Raw genomic sequence first — 16,888 nt, 5'->3', positions numbered from 1 at the left:
AGAAGAATGCAACATAACCAACTAACAGCATACAATTAACATGATTCATCCCTTTCAAACTGGAAAACCAGTGGGTTTTTTTATTCCAGTAAAGCCTTTTTGTATCCTCTACTCATCATATTTGTGACTCATACTCATGATAATTCTATGCCTTTAGCTAACATTTCTAGAGTACTGTGCTACTAGGACAGAAACTATACGGAGATGTAAAAATGCCCCTCAAAATTAAAAAAAAAAAAACTACTTCTAAAATTTTGCTTTGAGAAAATGAATGACATAAGGAATATGCATATTCAGTCCACTTTGTCAAAACTGTAAATCTCAGTCTAGCCCTCCTTATATCATACTGACAAGATTCAGCTCCAACTCTGACATCTCTACATTGCAAAATCTTTCTTTATAATTAACAGAGATAATAGGAACTTCTACATGACAACTATTCTCTTGCAAAATTCTCAGATTGTGTTATACTATTCACTCATGATTTTATTTATGCATTTATCAGCATTTGGTCTAGTGCCTAATTTGAAAATATACATATTTAATTATATCATTAGCCTTCCATATCCTTCTCTTTCCTGAGCAGTAAGATAATTAGGTGCTATTGCAGAATATATCATAGAACCAAAAACAAAGACTTATTTCAACTCCATAACATACCTAGGACTACTTTAATGGTTTGCTGTATGTCTCAAAGATGAGGTCAGTATCACATCAGGCTGTTTTTAAGTTCTCCAGTATGAGTGACTAGATGCCCATTGACAATAAAGATGTAAAGAACTGTGTCCAGAGTGAATGAAAAGCAAGATTTGTACTTAGATCTCTGGATTTGCCACAGGCTGCTTTAACTATTGTACTACTATATCCTTTCCAATCCACTTTTTGTAGAATCACATATTCTCCTCATCCGTCAACAATTAAACTGAATCAAGCAACAAGCAAGTCAGGCTTTCAGGCTTCACTCCTTCAGTTATCAATTCCTTACTAAAAAAAGAACTCACCCCTTTCCTATCACCATAACCATTACCTCTTTTTCAATTCTGAAACAGATGATAGTGGACATAATTTTATTCAACCTTAGACTTCTGAAATTTAATTATCTACAATAGACACTACTGGCTTCCTTTAGAGTCAATGAAGGAAGCAGAAACAGGTGCCTGCAAAGGGTGGTTTTGTTCACCTCTCCGGCACCTATTTTATAGTGAGATCAGTTACCTCCTAGAGGTGCCTATTTGTTCAAAAACTAAGAGCAATTACCTTAGGCAGACATAGTTAATATTAAACTAGAGTATTCTGTGTACAGCAACGAGCTTTTAAAAATCTTTCTGATTAAGTATTTATTTGACAAAGGACAATAAGTGAATATATTTAACAGTTATTTGAATAGCAAAAATAGTTAAGTGTATCCCATACCAGGTTACAGTGCACAATGAAAAAAAGCAGTCTATTCAGCCTTCAGAACATGCAAATCCTCTCCATTTCTTGCCAGATATACAACACAGGATATGCAATATAGAAATTTCTTTCACAATATATTTTTTTTTTAATAAAAACATTCCTAAATGAATAGATTTAACACACTAAGATTAACTTGGATTTAAGGAACTATTCCACAAAGCCTACAAATTTAATTCCTGCTTGGAAGAACATGAAATACAACAACAAACAAAAAGGACGTGTCCCAAAAATAATTTCAAAGTTTGTGCAAATAGAAAGATAACTCACTCTATAATGAAGTCGGATATAATTAAAATATTTTTGTAGTACATTATATTAATATTTTTTAAAAACCGTTACGTAAGTACATCCAGAAAAATTTCTGGACAGTTCTCACTCTTTAGCTTCATGACACTTCTTTCTACACTGCATAGCATGCAAATCAATAGAGATGAAAATGACAGAAAAGATTTAACAACCTCAATCTTTTTACAAATATTAACCAAAAGTGTCTTTAGCCTGTATGCTTTGACAACTAATAGATATTTACTGAAGAACCGACATTTATGCTGAAGGAGAAATTACAATGCCTGTAATTTTAATAAAAGAATCTTATTTTCTATTAAAATAATACAGAATTTTAGAGTATTTCATTAAAGAAATATTTGAAAACCTTTAATAAAAGTTTATTAAAGGAATAGTTACTGTTGGCTTTTACACTTCCAACACACACACACAGAATAAGTTACTTAAGAAATGGACTTTGAACTTGCTTTGGGCATACGACCCAGTGGGAGCAGCTGTAACTGAAAGATTCTTTACAATGGTTAATACCCCCGCATTTTTCAAAAAATGGTAGTGGTATTAATTCTGCTTCTTTGAACCTTTCCAGTTAATGAACCCCTTATTATTTTGAGGAAGGTCTGATTTTTTTTTTTTTTCAGTAAAGAAATTTACATTACTGTAACTTCACTGGGGACTGGACATTTTTTTTTCTGGGTTTTTTTGATCTAACATGCTGTTGTACAAGCAAACTAGTCATATTAGAATGCTGAAGGTATTAATACATTTATCCAAGTGGAAGTGTAGACACATAGATCTTATCTCCTCATAAGTTTTGCATTCTCCTCCAAATTACATTTCCTATCAGGCACTAACAAAAGGATGTTTCGAAAGACAGACACAAACAGACAAAAAAAAGGAGATTGGCCAAAACTGAATAAAGCAAGGACTGTCCAGCAGTTCTTAGCACCTACCTTGAGACTGTTAACTCCTGGTATTTCCTAGGTTTACTTTTCATTCACTCCCCTATTTACTACAAAAGCTATCTGGCTAGTGAAGAACTTGACAGTTTTATTTAAAAAGAGTTAAAACATATTACTCATTGTATATTGAATATGATAAGCAAGAAGAGCTATCTCATGTGGATTTAGTCCACAAAGAGTTGTAGGGAGCAGTCTGAGGTTGTGACTTTGTAGAAATGACAGACACAAAAAGTATATCAGTTTTGAAAAAAATATATACTTTTTTGTAAGACAGATTCTCTTTTTATAGCTTCATATTAATCCAGTGAGTCTTTAAAAGTTAGCAAGAGCCACAGTGAGGACTACAATCATCTTTGCAAGATGATGTTCTCCACTTCCTAACATCAATATCAAGACAAAATTTGACAAACACCTGTTGTTTCATGAAGCAAAAAGATCAACTGATTAGTCATATACAATACAGCAAGATTTTGGAGGTAGCAGCCAGTATACTTAACTTCTGTACAACAAATTCTGAGTGATTATTTCTCTCCTTCTTAGGATAGGAAATAAAGTTTCTATTTCTGTCCAAGGCAGAGCATGTTGCCAGATACGAGATTTTTTTAATGATTTAAGTAGACAATTAAGTCATTATCAGGGCTAACTTTAGGAAAAAGTATTTCTGTGCAAAAAAAAAAAAAAAAAAAAATATCTGAATACAGAAGTACTTACTTCGAATTTGTCTCTTAATTTCCTTTGAAGGATCTAGCCAGTTCTGGGGAAAAAAAATGAAATCATTTCAGACTGAAGATAGTGATGTAACTGCTTACATCTAAGTTAAAGCTTGTATTGTTCTGACATCCGTTCTACTTTACAACAGCCCAGAGAATCCCAAAATTAAACATGTGCTACTAGGTCTGCCTCCACGTGCACATAATTCAAACTATGTAATAATTCATGGTTGTCTTATTACAGAGACTATGCTCTGTAATACTGAAAACTGGATAGTCTTCCAGTGAATTTCTTGTAGCAAATTACATTTGACAAATGCCATTTTCTCATGGACTCCTTCTATTGACAAAAGCAGCTATTTAGAGAAATGGCTACCTGATCTCAGAAATTACTGAAGATGAGATTTCTCTTGATGTCCAGAAATTTATTTCTCCCCTCAATTGTATGTATATTTTTACTCTGATAGCACTCAAAAGGGCTTGGGAAAAAAACTAATCAAACTTTTTTTTTTTTTCCTGACCTACCTCAAAATTCTCTCTGAACAAGCATGAGGTCAACATTGATACATAAGTAAGGTTCAAGTCTAGATGTTCACTTTACTTAAGGGAATGTAAATAAAGTTGTCTTTTTTCATATTTGTTGTTTCTCAACACCAAAAATACAAGTAGCTCTTAGCATTTCAGTTAAAGAGGTTTTTTTTATTTTTGTGACTGATCATCCAAAAATACAATTTTGGGAAATGAGACTGAGAAATCAGTAAGCTTTATTCATCAGTAATTCAAGTGAACTTGTTTACTTTTATAAATGTTATTTAAAAGAATGAGTAAAATACTAGAAACATTGGCCTTTCAATTGCAGTTACTGAAAATTTATGCAGTTTTATACGCTTGTTTCCAATAACCAGACACGCATACACAAACATACACATGGAACACACACAGACTAAGCTCTGCTTACAAACTGTATTTCAAGAACAGAGATACACAAAGTAGGGAAGAGTAGCAAGTAACTTCTATATTTGCATTTCCACAATGCACTGCACATATTAGCAGCTTTAAAGCTAGAAGGGACCTTGGCGCCAGCACAAATGTTGCCAAATAGGAACCTCTTAACAATGTTTCCTGCCTAACAATAGCCAGTTCCTTTAGGTAAGATCTCACTTTTCACTTTGTGGTGCCAAACTAGACTTTGGCAACTGTTTTCCAATATCATATCTCTACAGTCTTTTCCACTCAGTTAAATTTTGAGGAGAAAAAATATGCTAGACTGCAGTTCTATGGGCCCGTATGGATGAGGAGAACATGCAACTATTTGATAGTTTTGTCTCAGTGCAAATCCTTAACATAAATCATCTCTGCTGGTAAAGGATGGGGCTTTATCAGTACAACTCCACGTATTAAGTTCCCTGTTGTAAATGACTTAGATCCAAGCTAATTTTGTCACTAATGCCGCATGTCTACATTATACAAATATTATTTACAAATTAAACTAAAAATATATTTGTACATCTAAGTAAAAAAAGAATAATTCCATATTTTTCTGCTTTAAAAAGCCTGCAGCTTCTACATTTCATAGCTATTATAATTTTTCCAGAGCTACACAGCCATAACATCATTACGTAAGAAGAGATACAAAACACTTCTCAAAAAAATCCAGCTATCATTTAAGTCTACTTAAAGCAGGAAAATTATCTGTTGGAAGATAATTTGACACAGAAAGGCCTTGGAAGTCAAGAGAAGTCTTCAAATAATTTTAGCTGAGACCCATTTCAACTACAGTATCAACTAAAATTTCCAGTTAGAAAGCCATAGTTAGATAACTAGAAATACCTTAGTAATACCTTTACATTTTAGATAATTAAAGGAAGTGTAAGATACAGTATGGCACAACTATAGCTGAAAACTAGGATGCATAACCATGTATGTGTGACTTTCAGCACCTTATCTTTTATCATTATCAAGCAGGACAAAAGAATACACAATGCAGAACATGCTACAAAATGAGAAGAATAATTCTTTCTTTATAGAAGTTATATAGTTGATTTTCTATGTTTCTGAACCTCGAATTAGCTTATTGGAAGCAGACTTCGCCAACAACAAATTTCATCACTGCTTCGTCAAATAAAATCAGGTATTTATATTCCATTTACATGCATAATTACAGTTGTTTTATTTATTTATTTATTTTTTTTTTTTTTTTTGTATCTGTGCCCTTTGTTATGGATAAACTAAACACTATTGAAAGAGTCCAGTGTATGCACACTATTTTGCTCCAATAGGGAAAAAAAATCTGTTAAATTTGTAAAACAATAAGGTTGAAGATGAGACAAAGTAATGAATTCTCAGAGAACAAAATGTTCTCTATCAGGACAAAAGTATTTTGTACAAATTCAGAAAAGTAGCATTTCCAGCTGGTGCCCAGAACATTGGAGCACAACTTTTCCAATGCTTCTGCAGACCAAGTACAGTGTGAAAGAAACCTTTTATGAACTTTAGTGATTTATCCTCTCCCCGCCCCGCCAGTTTTACAAATGCTAAAATTATTTGTTTAAAGCTTAGATAGTGATTTCATTGCACTTCACTCACAAATGAGTAATTTCACTTGAATAGCTTTAAAATGTGTTTTAAAGCTAATGAAGTCAGTCTGGTTTGATGAGACAATACTTCTCTCCCAGCTGTACAGATCACTGATATGGAAAAGTTAATAGGATTCGTCCCTCCAATGGTACCCTGATTGCGTGTTAGAGAGCAACTCTAATTCAAAAGTGTGCCTGGTATTCAGTTTCCACACCCCACAGCTGCACTCTAGTACAACAGCTGGCTCATAAACAGCTGGCTGTAATGAGTACACAAGGAGGGAAAAAAAACATGATACCATTCATCAGCATTCAGTACTGACTAGGCTGGAGGTCAGAGATTCGTGGCATTTTAATCTGAGAAGGCAACAGTCACAGCACACACACACAAAAATGCATTAGAAAACTGGTGCTGAGATGAAAAACAATTCAAATAATCTTAATACAGAAAGCTGAACAGAGGCTAGCTTCTAAAAATCAGTTAAAATTCCAGGTCTCCAAACTTTTTTTTTTTTTTTTTTTTTTTTGGTAGAAATTGCTGAATCCAACTAATCAGCCAACCATCCAAAAGGAAGAGTTATTACTGTAAATGGTTTATACAAGCAAGATCAATTTCTGCTAATTTACTCTTTTTCTAATTTTCTGTCACTTTATGATCTTTAGAATTTTTCTAATACTGTCAGGTGATAGTTTTAAGCATTTAAGAGCAAAAACAAAACTATCTTTAATAAACAGCTTTAAAATTCTGAAATATGATTTGAAAACCTCTTAATTTTATATTTGGTTTGCCAAAACAATTTTACTTACATTCTATTAGAGTAACCATCACAGTAGAAAAACAGAAAACTGGTTGCAGGTGGTCCATGCATGCACCAAGATTAGCGAAAGCAAATAATGCTTGATCAGTGTCTCAAACAATCTGTCAAGTTCTGAGAAGTCTAAGAATTCCTTTTATCTATTAAAATCCCAGAAAACTCCCAAACTATTTTTTTTCATTTTTAAGTTAAAGTCCTACTACAGTCTTGAGTCTTCCTTAGCCTTTTTGCACCTGACCTGCAATTTCCTCATCTTTGTCTTCCCCCATGCCTTATCTCTCATCAGTTTATCAATACCGTCAATGCATTGCACAGTAGGTTAGATACAGTCTAGATACGGTCTAACGGTCCTAGAACTTTGCTAAATCTCTCATGAGATGATGCTGCTTACAGAAGCAATATATGCAAGTAAAAATACATCATGTCCATTTTATATATGGAGATCTTTAACACAGAGGAATTAAGTATTTTGCTCAATGTTTCACAGCAAATTTGCAGTAAAGCAAATAATTCAGTCTGGGGAATAATTCTATTTGAATAGAAGCTGTAAAAACTTCAGATTTATACAAATCACTAAATTAGACTTCATTTCACACACAAGTGACATGAGGAGAAATAAACAGTAAAAAAGCAAAGCCTTCTATACCGACTACTAATACAATGATGTTTCCTGCCACAACAGAGATATTGAAATATTATGATTTTTTCCACTTCAACTTGCAAATGTTATTTATTTCTTTTTTTTTATGATGGAAAAAGAGATGACAGCAGGTGTATCTTCAGTTTGTGCGCAGTGACAGCTGGTCCATAACTAATCATGGACATTGTGAAAAGTTAAACTGGCTCTAGTAATTAGGGGAATGAATGCAAATCAACTGACTTCAGGATTTTTCCTCATCTCAGCAATCCAGGTGTGCTTGACAATCTACTTTGTAAACAAGTGCAAAAGAAGGCCAAAATATACTAGCAAAAGGTACTTAAAATCCTATTTGAATGTGGTCATATAAAAACACCTCTTCTAAACCAAGTCCTTCTAAATCAAGCCTCCAATACTGGCAATGAGCTAGCTCCTGTCTCATCTTTACAAGATGACAATATTTTCTTTAAGCTTAAAATTAATGGGAAAAAGAACTATAAGACCTATTAGTTACAGAGTTATAGCCAAGATTTCCTGCACACTTCTTTTTCAGAGCATTATTACACAAACATAGAACAAGGCAGGAAAACTACTGGAAAGTCAGTAGAAGATCAATTTTTTTTTTTTTTTTTTTTTTGGTTCAGACTTTTAGGAAGTTGCCAGACTATTAAGGCAAAGACATTAGTTAAATTTATTTCACTACCACAGGTGCATATTATTTTATCATGCCAAAATAAAGCCTAGCAAATACTTGGTTCCACAAAACTGCAGGTATGTTAAAACATTACCCTGCTCTGAAGCAATAAATGGGCACATTGTTATCTTTCCATAAATGACAGTATCTCACACACATTGCAAGCTTATAGCAGACTTACACTGACATTGAGAGTTTATTCAAACATTTTTAACAGTACACATTTAATGCAGTCTCCCTAACGAAACTATCTGAGTCACTAACAACACGAAAATATCAAAACCAAAAAACTCAGACCAAACAAAAAACCCAAGAACAACCCCACAGGCTTACCTTCTGATCGGAATTCTCATAAAACAACAGACCAAAATAGTCTTTTTCCAGTAAATTGAGATGTTCACATACTCTGTCGAACAGTAGCTGGCCTTTTGCCCTTTTCTGAAAAATGAAAAGTATTGTTAGTAAATGCTCAATTGTATGAACACATTCAGTTGACAAAACAGATTGCACAACAAAGAGTGCAGTAATTAGAAAATATTAGGAAAATTTTAAATATCAATAAGACATAAGGCTTTCTTATGATACACTGCTTACAATATTTTGGGGGATATATATACATATTTACATGTATCACTGAAACTTTTTTTTGGTGAAAATTTATAAAAAATTGACTTGAATGCATAGGTAAAACTGTACTATTTTTACACAACTCAAGTGGCAAGAAACTAACTAAATCACATGTGCAGAACCAGAAATGTGCTTCAAAACTACTTTATAAAATGTCATAACTGTAAAAAGTTTTATCGCTTTTATCTCAAAGAGGATATCAGCATATTTATGAATAAACATTTATAGAGAAAAGATTATTTACTGCCTTCAGAAAAACTGCTAAAAGGATTCTGAACAGGGAAAATGACCATCATGATACAGGTTGGTGTCAGTTCTTAGTGAGATTGTCCTCTTGCAGCAGAGGAAAACCATGTTGTAATGAGTCCTGTTTGTCCATTATCTATTTTCTCTTCTTTAGAAAAAGCATAAGAATTTTAAAGAAAATATTACTTCAGAATTTCACAACATTCAATGTTGCTATATAGTCCTTAGTTTAGTTTTTCCTGCATCCTTATTTTTAAGTTAGATGAAGACTTCATGCTGAGCCAACTTTTTCTACATTAACACATTCTAGAAATTGATGTTTCCTGAAGTGTTAACTTCTGTAAACTGCTGCATTTTGGCATACCTTCAACTGCTTTTACAAATCATGTGATAAGAAGTCCCACGAAAGCCAAAGCACCACTACAGTGTCTTTGAGAAACCGACAGAGCAAGTACACCACCAAAAGTTAGGTGATCAGAGTCTGGGAAATGAACTACCTGATCTAAAACTCCACACAATGGAGTACTGTCATGGTGAATTTTGCTTCTTATTGCTTATTTTTAAGTCAAAAAAGAAAACACATCAAAAAAGTTATAACCTCCCTCCCATTTCTCATTCAGAACATAAGTTATTCATGTCTAACAGTCAATATTGCAGAGGTTTTGAGGCAGAAATAACACAAAGAGGGGGATGCCCATCTGTGGATGCGTGAGCTCTCACAGCAACTAAACCATTCATCAGATCCTCCAAAATAGAAGCAAGTCTTACAGAAGTCTAGTCTGCCTAAAAATAATTTCTATGTAGTCATTAATGGGAAAAAAAAAAAAAAAAAGACGATCACATGTTTATTTGATGTTAGTTTCCACAACTTAGTCAGCTACTTTGTAACAGCAATGAAAGGCAGATCATCTTTTTAGCAGACACTCCTCAACAGGCTGCTTTCTGTTGCTCGAAGTATTACAGTCAAAGCAAACTGCAATTAAAAGTTTTATCCGTCTTTCCTGTACCAGTAAGCGGTAATGTAAACAAGGTTATCCCATCTCTTCCTATTGCTGCTAATTAAAAGCAGGCCTATGTGCTATTTCTGAGTGCCAGATTTTGGGGAAAGGATTTGTTGTACTGGAGATGGCAGCTGGCAAGGGACAAAATGCAGTTTCGACCAGAGAGTTCACAATATATAATCAGGGGTGGGGAAGACCGGAATTTCTCTCCACAGTTAGAATACAGGCCATTGCTGGAACGTGAATGGCACGTAGTGTCACATTTTGAGCCGAGTCCTACATGATGGTGCTGCTATTTGTGGCATTTATCAATGAGGCGACAACATGGCATTTCTGGAAGGCAGGCCGTTCAAAAGAATTTTTGTATTTGCTTACCCTACAGATTTCAGGAGATGCCACACGCTGCTGCAATTCCACAGACCCGCCATCGGCGGCCCGTGTGTAGGCCCTGGCCACACTGGGGTCATTGTGCCTGGCAGACAGGGACGGGGCGCTGCAATGCGCCTCAGCGGCGTGCTTCACCGCAGCTCCGAGCTGCGCTGTACAGTGAAGGGGAGAGAAAAGAAGGTATGCGCAGAGCAAATAGGGAAGGCATTGTTTTTTTGTTCTTCCCTAAGAATTCAAAGCTTGCTTTATTCAAGGTTGCATTGCTCAGAAGGCATTACAGTTCTGAAGAGAAGAGGAAAATTTTCAGAAGACACATTTACAAACAAAAAAAATATGTTTAGCAGCCTAAGAAACGCAGAAAGTTACTAGAGCTTGGAAGTCTGAGTCAGTTTACAAAAAGGGAATTGGGAATATTAAGTCTGTTTGGCACTTGCAAAAATTTTACCCTTTAGTTGCATAGAAAAGATTGCTATGATCCAGAAGTTCAAGAAATTAAAAAGTATTCATTAAAACAGCAGGGAACTGCAAGAATACAATATCATGGTAAGCACACTTCAGTATTACTCTCAAATTAGATTCTACTTTTTCTACCAATTCATTGACATATCAAGTAATAGTTACAACCTAGTGTTAAGTGATCCTCACTAACTGTATGCATGCAGGTACACATATATGTACATACTCACATTTTTATACATACACACAGTAAAACTTGTTCACTTCTGGGACCAGAATTCAAGAAGTAACATATAAAATGATCATGTATGAGAAGGTAACATAAGATTATTTTAGTTTTTATTTGAATCTATAAAACTTTATTTACAATTTGCCTATTCTTACTAGAATATCCAAATACTCATTCCTATGAATAAACGTGGTAGCATGGGGATTGTACAATAGAAAAAAAATACTATTTCATTACCACAAAATTTGCAAGGTGTCCAAGTTGCATAAAATGAGGGAGATGCTCACTGCAGCCTAATGAAAATAGCCATTTTAGAAATTTGCTTTCAAAAATAAATGAAAAAGCTTTCATTTCATTTGAAAGAAGATATGTTGATTTCCAGCTATGGTCATCAGTAGGTCTAAAAGCCCTGATACGGATTACTCAGTGTGAGTGGTTTGTAACAGCAAGAGGTTGAATAAGCACGAGGTGCATATGGGTTTTCACAACTGTTTCATGGCAACACCAAAACAGCAGGAGTTAGGACAAACTTCTACAGAAATCAAAAATTAAATCCAGTTTTATTTCCATCTCTTCCTTGCTTCCTCTCTACACTTTTGTCCACTTTCTTTCCTTTGCTTCTACTTCCTCACATTTGATTTCCTCAAATCTCTTTCCTCTGGGTCAATCTTCCCTTTCTTCCCTTCCACACTAAGTAGCTTGCTTTCTCTGATCACAGCCCCAAGGTAGCATCGAATACGATGAAATCTCCTTCTCCCAGATTCTAAATCTGTCAAGGCAGCAAAAGGGAAAGCCCCAATTCAGCCTCTAGGACCCTTACAGCCCAGCTGAACAGAGAGGCTCAAGGAGGGAGGACTGACTCGCATAGCCTGTAATTTAAAACGATGCAGTACTCAGAACAGCAGTATTCTATTTTGCCCCCAGATTAGCTTTTTCTTTAAATGAAAGCACAGAAAGAACGTACACAATCAAGGTTATTCCATTACCAATTTCAAGTTGGCATTTAGACTAACACATGCCCCCCCCGCACATTTGAGAAGTTAGAAAATTAAGATTTGCAAATAAAACCTCACAATTATTTTAACATTTGTTTCTTAGCAAGTTCTGACAGACTTTTCTTAATTAAGGTATTTCAAAAATTCGATCTTAACCTTGTATTAAGCAAAAGCGTATTTTACTTCAGATTAGCGCACTAAGTAGCCATGTCAACTTCAATGTATTTCAGTTGTTCATACGTGCATAAAATACAGCCATGCAGGCATCCTTTAAATGCCTTTTGTTATAAATATTTAATTAGATAATTGGCTGAGTGTATTAAAACAAATCCAATAGGATCTTCATTTGCTTCTAACTAGTGGCCACACAGTTAACACACATTTTATTGAATCTGGGTTATTCTCTACTAAAACTCAGATTTAAAACAGAAAACTGGAAAAAAATATTATAAATTCCAAATTTAATCACAAAAGTTCCCTTCAACTACTCAAGAAACAACAGAACAAGAGTTTTTTTTCCCTCCTGAAAGCAAAAGTAGTATGTAGGTCATCCTAGAAGAATAAGAACTTATACCTCCTCTCACAGATAATTATCATAAAAGGGAGCTGGTCAAAATTATGTAGTATTTACTGTGCTTAAAAACAAAACAAAAAGTTCCTAGAAACCAATCACAAGCATTACAACACTCTGCTTACTTGACTTACTAGAACTCCACAACTATTACATCTCACAAATACTACAATATTGGATCATGAAACTAAGGGGCTTTTTATCCTTTAGCTGTGTTTCCATTAGACATCTTTCACCCTCTCACACTTTGTCAAGTCTCTTTGACACATTAACATGCTATCCTTACCAATGAACTTAACTCACTTTCAATTACCTTTTATCACTTTCTTTAAAGTTACTAAAGGAGTTCTAGCCTGTGAAAGTTGTTTGAAGTCATGCTCCTCCAGAAGATGAACTACTGAAACTCCTTCCTCATCTCCAGTCATGCACACACACGCACACATTACAATGATGAGTTTAAGGATACACAATGTTATCATTACTGAGAGTTACAAAGTTTTGTCATTAAAATAAATTAAGTGAATTAACTGCTAATGTTCTCCATGTATGCATATATTGTGTACACTTAACTCATCTCTTAGTATATTCTTTGGAAATTTCTTAGAGGTAAGCATGTTTGGAAAAATTTTAAATTATAGGATGTAGAAAACCAATTAATTTCATTAACATGAAACATTACGGAGTTAAAAATTATTTTCTGGGTTTAAGCAACATTTTGCATTTTAGACTAAAAGTTAAAAGCCTTGAACACAATCTTTTATCGGAGGTTATTTTGATTCCTTATGAAACCTCCTAGTTCCTCTCCCCCCAAAAAAAACAAGTTTGAAGAGCATCTGGTATCAAAGCTTGTAATGGCAGAACATTACTCGCACAAAACTTTAAATTTCTCAGAGCAAATTGTTAAGATGCAGAGCAACCAGAAAGACACATTTTTACTAATTATCCAGTACAAACTGATAAATTGATGACAGAGACATACTTTAGCTGATGCATCTACGCTAGCATTCAGATAAGCAAATCTGGAGAAATTTTATCAATGAAACAGAAGTCCTTCAAATTTGCTTCTATTTAAAAGTAGTAATAGGAGGGTGTCAAGGGGAAGGGGCCAGACTCTTTTCAGATGTCCCATGTGACAGGACAAGAGGCAAAGGGCAGAAATTGAAGCACAGGAAGTTCTGCCTGACCGTGAGGGGGAATTTCTTCCCTGTGAGAGTGACGGAGCACTGGCACAGGTTGCCCAGAGAGGTTGTGGAGTCTCCTGCTCTGGAGATCTTCAAGGTCTGCCTGGACGCAACCCTGTGCAACCTGCTCTAGGTGACCCTGCTTGAGCAGGAAGGTTGGACTAGATGATCTCCAGAGGTCCCTTCCAACCTTACTGATTCTATGATTCCATGATTCTATAATAAAAGTATAAAACTAGACAAGAATAAATAGAAGGAAAGTACCACTAAAAAAGTTGAAATACCTGTTTAAACAGTACCGTAGAAAAAGAATTATTGACTCAACATGCACAGTTCCAACTGGCAAGTTGACATCAGTCAGAAAGACCTATTAAGGCAAAATAAAGAGTCCCGAGGGCAAAAGTACAAACAGATTCTTTTCTGATGTAATAAATTAATTTACAAAGTAACTTTCAATAAGAGAAATATATCCGAGATGTGTTTTACCTAAGAAGTCAAACATCTACCATGACAGGTATGCCCTGAGCAATTAGAAAGGCATGCAAAAACAAGTAAAAAAGCACTTTTTGTTAAACATCACCAGTCAGCTACAAAGAACTTATAGCAATTATGAATATACAAAACAAAGTGGCAAAGAACAAAGACAGTACAAATGTACTCCAACAGCAGCATTTGATGGCAAATTTGAACTATGAAATAACAGCATCAAATTACAGTCATTTGCAGAGATTTCTCTAGATCATAGAAAAGCATGTTGATTTGCCCTAAGAATGAAATATTTTGAATTTTTCATAAACAACCTCAGATACAAGTCTATTTCTCAAACAGTTAAAGCTTTTTTTCTCACCAAGCAACTTCTCACAATTTCTTCTCTGTGGCACACACCAACAGATAACGTATTAAAGATAAGGCACAGAGAGGAACTAGCTTTACAAGACCTATTAATAGTTTAATACGGGTGCAGAGATCAAAATAATTAGGATTTAATTTATTCTGAAATAGCTCGATACAATCTGCATGTCAGCTACAAATACATCCATGCCAAAAGAAAGTGCTTTGACTCTATATAGATGCTGAGAGAGATACGGCTTTTTATGCCGAAGTTGTGCCAGATTAATTTTAACTAACTTTAAATTACAATAAATTCTTACTTTATTTATTTAGTAAAAGCTTAGCTTGCATATGTACCTAATCCATTCAAAACAAACTAAAACAACTCCAAAACAAAATGCACATCCGTGCAAATTTTGTACTGATTTAACTCAGTTTACAATTGCATTTGAATTTGTGCTGTTTAATATTTGTCTAGACTATACACAGATTCATGAGATTTCTTTCCAAATACTTGTCCCCAAAATTCAACTTCAGTAGAAAGGTACCAGGAAGATGTAGAAATGACCAGAATAAGGTATGATTCACCAATGCAAAATCTAAGTTTCCCTTTTGCTTGACAATAACATAATATTAACCCTTGCATACTGGAATTGGGCATCCCTATTTTCCTATGGAAATAGGAAAATTACATTAGCGTTTTGTAATGCACTTATGGAACTCCAGAATCAAACAAAAACCTCAGAACTTGACAAATTGTTGCTCACCTACAAAGCCAAAGAACAGCAGAGTTCGCAAGACAGTACAATCTAGTAGCTGTCACTGAATAATGGTCACAGTTATCCAACATATTAGATATTCAGTTCAGAAAACTGTATGACTTTTATTGAGGTTGATTTTTCAAGGGCTACAATTTCTGACTAACTGTGCTGGTGGGGACATGCTAGTGGAGGAAGGAGACAAGACTGTGAACAAAACAGTATTACAAACAAAGCAGTATTTTTCCTCAAGATCTAACACTAATGTGTTTTAGGAGATTTCATTTGTCCTCTATTACTATTAAATGACAGAAGTCACACCCCTAAAGCAGTTAAGTCAGGCCATTCAAAAAGCTTTCACACTCAACTTTGTCAGTCTGGATAGCCTTGCAGCCACAGCTTTTTCTTTGTTTTGTCAGCTTCTCAGGAAGGATTACTTAAGATGCCATCTGCAAGCAGCAGCAACCACATAGTCAGATATAAATTGATTTATTTGCAACAGAAATGCTATTTTCTAAGCACAAAACAATGGGAAGTATTTAAAGAAAATAAGTTATAGATGCATATTAGTCTGACCGCTCAGAATGTTAAGCGCTTCAGCACTGAATCATCATCTTTGAAGGAAAAACTTTGCGATTCACCATTAGTACCTGAGTTATAAGCCAGAAAGCTGAAACAAGCAAAACCGGCAGCTCCAAGAAGTATCCTTTACCAGACACATAAAAAAGGCTCACAATAACGACTAACACAGTTGATTATGTTAGAGTCCTCCAAGATGCAACAGAGCCAAGACGATCTAAATAGTTTCTGGGACATTGTATGTTTTTGTTTGGTTTTAAACATAGTAGTATACGATGTGCAATGTATTCAGACAACTTCTGAGTCTCTTTTATATCAAAAGAGAGGCTTTGAGCTCTCTTCTCTATATGCTAGACCTAGGTTTGGCAAGGAAATACTCCACTTTCCCTCACTTACCACATCTAATATGTGAATTACTTCTCAGAACCCCATTACTTCATCACTTCTAAACTTACTAGATGCATACAGAAGGACAGAATGCAGGTACATGCGGAAAGTAACAGGAGTAAGAAGGTGGCGTGAATATTTGTCAGAGCCAGAGACTTGATAAAATGTGTAAACTTTGAGGTAATATACTTCCCAGGTCAATGGGAATGATCACTTGTTTGTCTCAAAGGAAAAAAAATTAAAGTGATATGGTTTGGATTTGTATTTTTGTCTGCAAAGAAAAGAAAGATTATTTATTTATTTATGGAGGATGACACAGGACAAGCAATACTAATCATTAGGCTGGAGACATAGCTTTTCCTCAGACAATCTCTGTGAATAACAGATCTACTTCACTTTTCTCAGTTCCAAAAATGAATCAGCACTTATGAAAGAAAAACCTGGATGTGTTTTGTTCAAATACACCATGAGGAGACAAGCTGTTTAGGGGGAGATGTTAGGGCTTC

General features: G+C 34.8%; 1 protein-coding gene across 10 annotated transcripts in view; it reads right to left on the bottom strand.

Moving 5' to 3' along the window:
* Positions 1–16,888, bottom strand: part of EPB41L2 (erythrocyte membrane protein band 4.1 like 2) — a 114,454-nt gene that overhangs the window by 38,472 nt on the left and 59,094 nt on the right. For all 10 annotated transcript variants that reach the window (XM_062572547.1, XM_062572555.1, XM_062572545.1 and 7 more), the window contains 2 exons: positions 8,468–8,572; positions 3,414–3,456 (listed from right to left, as the gene is read on the bottom strand). In XM_062572547.1, coding sequence (XP_062428531.1) covers positions 3,414–3,456; positions 8,468–8,572 — 148 coding nt within the window. The remainder of the gene's footprint in view (positions 1–3,413; positions 3,457–8,467; positions 8,573–16,888) is intronic.

This window comes from Rhea pennata, chromosome 3, assembly GCF_028389875.1.
Source record: "Rhea pennata isolate bPtePen1 chromosome 3, bPtePen1.pri, whole genome shotgun sequence".
In the NCBI taxonomy this organism is placed as follows: Eukaryota; Metazoa; Chordata; class Aves; order Rheiformes; family Rheidae; genus Rhea; species Rhea pennata.
Note: the sequence above shows the minus strand (reverse complement) of the source record. Positions and strands in the feature narration are given on the sequence as shown.